At 47.6% G+C, this 8,786-nt stretch overlaps 1 protein-coding gene across 2 annotated transcripts in view; it reads right to left on the reverse strand.

Annotated features, from left to right (window-relative positions):
• AKAP3 (A-kinase anchoring protein 3) overlaps positions 1–8,786 on the reverse strand; it is a 27,988-nt gene that overhangs the window by 11,626 nt on the left and 7,576 nt on the right. For both annotated transcript variants that reach the window (XM_019544209.1, XM_019544208.1), the window contains exons 2-3: positions 4,462–4,568; positions 3,660–3,752 (exon numbers count right to left, since the gene is read on the reverse strand). In XM_019544209.1, the coding sequence (XP_019399754.1) occupies positions 3,660–3,752 (93 nt within the window). In that variant the 5' untranslated portion in view covers positions 4,462–4,568. The remainder of the gene's footprint in view (positions 1–3,659; positions 3,753–4,461; positions 4,569–8,786) is intronic.

Raw genomic sequence — 8,786 nt, forward strand, 5'->3', positions numbered from 1 at the left:
CCACCACCAATAAAACACCCTTTTCCCAGTGCAAGCTATTTACAACAAGTGAAGTGCTGTGGTTGTGTGCATGCACTCCCAGGGTGGGTGGCCATAGGGTGGGGGCACCTAAGGGGGCAGAGCCTGAGGACACGCAGCCAGCACCCTGGCCTCTGGCTGCTCTCTCATGGGTGCACATGCTGCAGTGAGCCTGGTGGGCAGGGGGGTCACCCAGGGAAAATGATGATGGCTCATCCTGTAGTGCAGGTGGCTCCCCCTCCAGAAGCTGGCTGCCAGGGCTGTCAGTCCTGGCCCTGCTGCAGGCAACTATGGCTCCATGCCCTCATGGTGCCAGGATGAGTGGTGGGCCTGGACCCAGGCGGGGGGGGCTGGGTGGTAGCGGACCCAGGGCAGGGGCCAGGACAGGGGCTCCAGCTCAGTGGAGGTGATTCTGGACCTCTACGTAGACCTATGAGGGGGCCCTGCTCCTGGGTGGGGGCCAGCTGCCGGGGGGTAGGCAGGGCTGTGATTGGGGGCAGGGTAGTGAGTGGCACAATGGCACCCAACAGAGCCCGGATGGTGTCTAGCACCTGATGGCTCTCCTCTGTGGCCTCCACTGCCTTGGCTATAGGTGCAATCTGGTCCCTCAGGGCCTCCATGTGGTCCTGCTCCAGGGCCAGTAGTTGTGCCCTGAATTCCCATGTGTCCTAATGAGCAATGTCCTCTACCCACCACCTGTCCTGGTGGGTGATGTCCTCCACCCTCCACATCCATGCATCCCCAAGCTGATCCTCCATGGCTGTCACCAGATGGGCCAGGAGGAGGTTCCAACCCTGGGTCCTCCTCCTGCAGAGCTGGTGCATCTGCAGGGCCCTGGCCATGGGTGGCAGTGACCCTGAGGCTTCATCCTGGCTGTCAACTGCAGCCTCTTCCCTGCATTCAGGTGGAAGGTCTGCAGAGTCATGAGAAAGAAGCTGATTGTGAGAGTTTGCAACATTCCTGAGATAAGATGTTCTGTACTAGGGGCCCATGCACTACCTGCTCAAATCAGGAGTTGTGCATGCATGGGTGCCAATGAACCATAGTAAATCAGCCAGGCAGGAGTAGGCCTAGGTGACCGCTGGCCAAGCCGCCTGTTCCCACTTGCACCCCAGGGGCCAGCTGGCTGTTGAGTGCTGCCTGCAGGTAGTCTCACCCCATTCCCATGCCAGGACAAACCTGAATCTTGGCAGCACCTTCTGCCTTGGGTTCAGAACCTGATCCCCACCCTTCCTCTTCTGCGGGCTAGCCTGTCTCTTGTGCTGCCACCAAGCCCATGACACCAAGCCCATGACACCAAGCCCATGACACCTAGGCAAGCCCATGCTCCCACCTTCCCTACAGGGGTCCTTCTCCAGGGAGGCATCCCAGGGCCAGATTCCCCCTGCCCAGCTGCTCTGTGCCACAAGCATGCCTCCCAGTATGTGTCTCAGGCACTGCATGAGGAGATGTTTGTGCAGACTGAGGATGCCTGACCCACTATGCCTTGCTTCTGCTGATGCCATGGTGCCCCAGATGCACCTGCCATGGTGCCCTGGGCCCCTGGCATGGGACTCTGAGCTTTGATGGTATGGGGGGCAAGTCCAAGTTCCTCTACAACCTCAGCTGCCATGTGGAGGGCTACCTGTGGCTGCACTACACATCCATTTCCCCCACAGTCAAGAAGGACATTGCCACCAGAATCAATGCATTCCTCAGCATGCGAGAGGCCCACGCCCATCTAGCTTTGGGGGCACAGGCTGCTCAATAAAGTTTTGTACTGTCTCCTGCCTCCCTGCTTCTTGTGGGGGAGGGAACCAGGGGGCCAGGGGATTGTGGCCTGGCTGGGCAGAGGGGAGGGGAGGGCCCAGGCCGGAGGCCAGGGGCTGGGGGCCAGGGGCAGGGGTTGGGCCACGGAAGGCCTTCCCTCAGTGCCAGGCTTACTACGTGGGCATAGCTGGCATGCCTGGTGGCTCTGGTTAGTTCTGGCTGGCAGCGAGGGCATGTGGCTGGGGGAGGGGAGATCAGTGGGACAGGCTGCAGGTCGCTCAAGGAGCCCTCCCCCCAGTGACACATCACTGTGGCTGCCAGGCCAGAGTGGGGGCTTGGACAGGCCACCTGTGGTGGAGTACACAGCACAGTTAAGGCCTGAGTCCTGGGGCACAAGGATGTTAGTCAGCTGCTGCATAAAGGGCATGGACTTGTGGGCACTCCCCAACTGAGAGTTGTGCCTACAAGACCTTGACAATTATGTGTGACTGCTGCGCCAACCAGTTGTGCCAGTGCCCCCACATCCAGCTTGGCAGCCCCTTCTAAACATACACATTGGAATGCCTGCCCTGCATGAACTGCTGCTGCACCTCCACCTTTCCCCACAGCACCACAAGGTTGACAGTCTCCTCTGCCAATTGAGGCCCTGGGTAGTGGGTTGTGGCATCAGAGATGATGCCATTGGGCCTCCCACACCAGGTCTCTGGGCCTCCGTGTGGCTGTCCCTGTACTGCTGGTCTTGGGCAGCTCTCTGCAGCACCCAGCTCAGGGACAAGACATGGTACTAGCAGCTGCATGGTGCAGCCATGCCCCACAGCACCTGCAGGGTCTGGGCAGGATGCTGGGGGTTGGCTGTGGGCAGCTGAGCTGGCCCTAGTGGCTAGGAGCTGCCTGCAGCTGGACTGGGGTTCTGGCAAGCTGCCACAGGTAGCCTGTGGCCTGTGCAGGGGGAGCAGAGATCAACAGTCACCCCAGGTTCCCTGCTTTTGTGTTCCGGGGCTCAAAATGCCTACAGGTTTTTAAGGGCCTAAGGCTGAGGCAGGCCTAGAGCCAGTCCAGCCCTGGGGCAGGACAGGCTCCCAACCCCAGGGGCCTAGGGCTGAGCTAAGGCTGTCCCCCCTAGTGGCAGGACTGACTGGGAGCAAATTTGCTCTTGGTCAACATCTATATGTGCATTACTGTGCAGTAACTACTCGTGAGTAAATTTGCTACTTGCATTTGTGGGTAGCAAATTTACTCACAAGGAATGAAGTTTACTGCACATGTGTAGACACTCATGTTCACTGTGCAGTAAATTACACTGCTGAGCAGTAAAGCGTTTCATGTAGATGCACCCACTGTCTTCTTTTTAATGGCCTTGAGATTTCCCTGCTCAAGCTCGCCTTTGTTCTGAAATTCTGCTTTCTGTTAGCTGTTCCTGAAGCTCCTATTTCACAGCCCTGCAGATGGTTTTTAAATCATTCCAATGAAGTTATATTTGTTTTTACTTCAATCTTAAATAGGGTAATACAGTCCTAGGCACCTAGTGTATTAGTAAAGCTTCTATTTTTTTTAACTCGAGAAGAATATGTGTTGTTTTATATATGATGATGCACCACACCATCTGCACCCCACTTTTCAAAACTCTAGATCTACTCATGATGAAAGATACAGAATATACAGTTCAAAGGAGTCTAAATTTGGGATATACCATTGCAAACATTAGTTTTAAATAAAACTAATTGCACAGCAGAGCACCCTGTTTACAAACAAATTCTCTGGTGAACTGAATATAAACACACAGAGACAATTCACTTTTCATAGTTTGTGTTGTGCTTTTGTTAGCAATTTCTCTTTCCTGTTCTTTTAAGGAAAATAAATGTATAAAATATGAAAAGTAAACATTTTCTTACTGTCCAGTTTTGTTCATTTTCATGTCCGGGTAAATAATGCTCCACTTTACAGAGTCCCCTTTGGCTCTGTATCCAGTCAATGTTATCTGCCATCTATGGTAAAACAAAAGAAATCTAATTATAGATTACAGAAAAGTAAGGCTGGAAGGGACCTCCAGAGGTCATCTAGTCCAATCCCTTGCTTGAGCCAGTATGAACCTTATCCAAGCCATTCCATATAAGTGATTGTCCAATGTATTCCTAAAACTACATCATTAATCCCATCACACAACACACAACTACACACATTGCCTAGGATTATCAAAATCACCCTAACCTACCACAAACAAAGTAGGGGGAAAAGGACTATGGTGTCCCACCACTGCAAGGGCAGAGAGAAGGATGAATGTGTATAATGCAAGGACAATGAGTGAAGAACTATAGACATCTTAGGTGTATGATTTGAGAATGAATAAAATTTTCACACAGAAACCAAAATTTCAACATGGCAGTCGTCACTTAGAGAGGATTTTGCATAGAGGATTACACATATCAAACAATACTGTTTGACAGCTGTTGAGAGCTTGAGCGTGTTGAGAGGTGCCTTGAACTCCTTTAAAAAGTCTGAAAGGGGATCCCACTGTTAGATAATAAGTCAGGATTTTGAAGAATAAGATTGCAAATTTTGAAAATCTATGCAAAGGAATATATTCCATAAACTTCCCAAAAGAGCAAAAAGTTCCAGTCCAACCCTTTGCTTCAAAATACCTCTCCCAACATTTTCAGAACTGAACATAAACAAATATAAAATACAAAAACTCACTTTTTTCTAGGTCATGTTCTGAAACTTAGGGAAAGTCTGAACAAATAATGATTTGTCCTTATAGTGTTGAAGAACTGCTCCTATAGGCAGCCATGTAAAATCAGAACCTAAAATAGAGAAAAAATATATCCGATTTTAAAATATATTTCAAAAGTGGCAATATTAACCTCTGGTTTATATCCAGCTTGCAAAATAATTTGCAGGACTACAGGTGTCTCCATATGCATGAGATGAAGAAATTAAAAATCATTGTGCAATGGTGTCATCATGTTAAAGTTTTATTTTATGCCAGAAATAAAATCTGAGGCATACGGAGGAAAGAAAGAAACGGAAGCATTTCAGGACAAAATACCTAACCTTTCAAATCCTCTTACTGCAGTGTAAATAAAACAAATTCAAATATTGTGGTTATTAAAATTGTAGAAAGATATGAACATAGTTTAGATGTCTGTTATCAGTTGGATATTGTCAGAGTGCTATGTACTACATGGCTGTAGATTTGCCGCCTTATTTCTTGTAATGGAGGTAGCCTACTGAAATGAACACAATATAGTCATGGTCAAGCATCCTAAAAACAAGCTCTGAGAGATGCCTTTAATCTGAATATCTAATTATGCAAAATCAATTATTAGGCTTATTTCACATGTTAATCGCATCCCACACATCAAGTGCCAAAGGCCTCAGCTGTGTTCAACTAGTTTCAAAATGCCCAGCTTACACCTTACAGTATTTCTAAGAGCATTATCCACTTTCAACACAAAATCTTGCATCACCATAATATTCTGATGAAGCATAACGTAAATTAAATTGAGTTGCAAAATAACTAAAAGGACACTGTACTCTCAGTGGGTACCTCTACACGTGAAATTATAAGGTGCAATAAACTCCAGCACAGTTTGCACTGGATTATATTGATCCTGGGTGCAGCACTTACACATGCACCTGGGACTGCAGAACCTTGAGCTTGGGCGGAACAGCCCTAGCTGGCAGGGGGCCTTTGGGGTTAGCCTGCCAACCTAGGGCTGCTCTGGCCTGATTCAGTGTGCTGTGGTAGGGCTGGCTCAGCAATGAGGGTGCTACAATGAAGGGCTATCCAACAGGCAGCCCTGTGCTGTAGCACCCTCATGTCCCAGCTAGTCCTGGTCACTGTCTACAAGTGTGTTGCAGCAGAATAAATAAGGTATACATAGTAGGATATCACTTGTGTTGGGCAGTATGATCCAATGGTGGCTTTAATTAGTTTACTCTGGCCTAATAGCACTGCATAAGTAGATGCTGATGCTCATTAGTCAGATCCGCAATAAATGTCTTGTGTAGATGCTCCCAGTGTTATTCATTATGAGTGACTGAGATGGGTTCATAACTCTTTTACACATCTGTCCTATCAAGACTGTGTGCTTAATTTTATATACAGTGGGTACATCTACATGTGCCATTAAGGTCAGAAATGGACATCTGCACATGTGCTCAGAAGCACAGCAGTTTGAGCTGGGGCAGAGCAGCCCCAGGCTGGCAGCAGGCTTGGGGGCGGTGGGGGTGGAGATCAGCCCCAGGCTTTGGTGGCAATGTCAGGCAGTGGAGGGGCTGGCTGGGGGATGAGAGTCCTGCAACTGTGGAGTCATGTAGCTGACTCCCTGAGCCTGTCCTCCCCGGCTCAAACTGCTGTGGTCCTGGTCAATGTCCACACATGCATTTCAGCACAGTAAATGACTCTGCCATAGGATAGTACTGTCCCAATGGCGGAGTTAATTAATTTACTGTGTCCTAATACTGGCACATGTATAGATGCTTTACTGCAGAGCTAATTAATCAACTCTGCAATAAAGCACACATGTAGATGCACCCAGTGAGATGTTCTACTGAGTTCAACCTCCAGCATGTAAGGTTAAGCATATGCAAACATCTCCTTGAAAAATTCCATTCTGTTGTATTTCAACCAATAAAGCTTCTTTTTTTTATGTATCTGAGGATGCCACAGAAACTCATCTTCTGCACTAGCAAGTGACAGGATTCAGGTGAAGTTTGCCACAAAGTAAACACAAACAGTTTCCACTGTATCATTGGTTTCAATTATATCACATATCCCTTCACAATCTATATTACAAATAGATGAATTAGAGAGCCATTGTCCAATTCTTGTTTATATTCCTCATTATGTTTATCTACTACTGTTTCAAATGGCCAACTAAGATTATAATCACCAGAAGTAGTGAAAGAAAAACTGTTACTTTGTGTATCTGATGTTTTATCCATAGCCACTTCCTGTACTTTCTCATTTTCATGAATTTTACAAAGTGCAACAGATGGGCAAAAACATTTAGAATGGTTGGAAAAACTTGCTTAAAAAACCACAAAAATGGTCATGGAGACTCAGTGACAGCTGTGATCCTCAAAATAACTTTTATCTTAAGTTGTTTGAAAAGAGCTATGTTTCAAGTTGACTGTGTCCCTAAACCAAAAAAAAAAAAAGTTTGGGGGCATTATTCACTCTTTGAGTTGCATTAAATGAACACTGGCCATGAGCCAGTGGTGGTAGAAAGCCTGTCCTGGTTGAGTGAAAGTGGAATGGAAGCCCAGTGCTGTCAGCTATATGTGTAAAGCTGGTTAGGGCAGATCTAGCTAAGAAGCAGATGGGAACAGCGCACCCAGAAGATGCTGTGATCTAATAGAGCTATGACATTATGCATATTCAAACAGTTTGATCCTGGTCCACCCCCCAGTGTCATTATCTGACTAACCAGGGGGCAATGTACTTAAGATTCACATAGCATAGACAACAGAAAGATGTGAGTTTTGCTAATCATGTTCAGCAATGTTTAACTTAGATGCCAGACTAGATTTATCAAGCCTGCAGGAAAATTTAAGTTATATCTCCTTCCAGCAGCCTATATCTTTGAGCTGCAGATAGGGTAGTTTGTTGTTGCTCCCTGATCACCTTGGAATTTTCATGGGAAAGATGTGGCTTTTCAGACCTGGAGCAGAGGAGGTGCTGCTCCAGCACGTCTCACCTTCACTCTGTACTTGCTTTGTGCTGGGCTTCTCCTAGTCCAATAACAGAAAAAGGGTATGCACCCTGCACATTAAGCTATTAAATTTCCTACATCATGGCTCCCAGTGCCTATGCTGAATATCAGGTTCCATGAACATAAACTGTGGACTGAATTCAGCTTGCTACAGCTCTCAGTTTAGTGTTAGGTCAATTAAAAGCAGGACTTTACATGGGTGCTAAAATGTTTTGTTTAAATAGGACAGTTCTTCCCAAAGTTGGGGATAATTTTTGTTACCACTTTCCTGAGCAGAAAGAAGCAAGGAGACACTTCTGCTATTACAGTGCCAAATGGGTGGAGGGGTGGGGGGACAATTCAAAGTATTATGAAAGTGGTCAAAAATTACATGTAACTGTAAAAATAAGGGAAGCTGCAGAGTTGGGATCATATCCTAAAAAATATACTATCTGGAGTGGAGAAAGGAACAATTTTATATATTTGAAGGGCTTAGCCCATCTGCCTGTCAGTAACGCTCTTGGAGAACTCTGACTGATTGTCTCCCCATACTGTTGGGAGCATGGGGTTGGATGCAGGGCGGGGGGTGAGGGGCCGGATGTACAGCCAGGGGGGTAGCAAATGCCCAGACATGGAGTGGTGGCAGCGTGGGGCAGGGGGAGCAGGGCAGTGGTGGGGAATCTGGCTGGACAATGGGGTGGGGGGAGGAGCGCAGGGCTGGACACAAAGCAGTGGGGGAGGGGTGCACGGTCAGAGGCAGAGTGGCAGCAGCATGGGCTGCTGGCTGAAGGTGGTGGCGGCTGTGTGCAAGCTTCCCTTCCTCCCACCCCGCCCCATCATTCTTTACAAGCAATTCACTAGTAATAATATAATAAGAGCAAGTTTTATATAATGCATCAGACCTTAAAATGGTTTACACATGACATACAATTATCTCAAATGTTTTACAAATGGGGAAACTGCGGAACAAGAGAGAAAGATTGAGGGACCTGGACCTCTTCAGCCTCTGCAAAAGAAGGCTGAGAGATGGTCTCGTGGCCGCCTACAAATTCATTAGTGGGATGCAGCAAGGGATCAGAGATGCTTTGTTCACTAGGGCACCTCTTGGGGTAACAAAGAACAATGGTCACAAACTGACAGAGAGCAGATTTAGGCTAGACATCAGGAACAACTTCTTCATGGTAAGGGTGGCCAAAATTTGGAATGGGCTTCCAAGGGAGGTGGTGCTCTCCCCTACCTTGGGGGTCTTTAAGAGAAGGCTGGATAGGCATCTGGCTGGGGTCCTCTGACCTCAGCATGCTTTCCTACCTAGGCACCCAGAGA

Source organism: Crocodylus porosus, unplaced genomic scaffold (genome assembly GCF_001723895.1).
Source record: "Crocodylus porosus isolate Cpor-Errol unplaced genomic scaffold, CroPor_comp1, whole genome shotgun sequence".
NCBI lineage: Eukaryota > Metazoa > Chordata > Crocodylia > Crocodylidae > Crocodylus > Crocodylus porosus.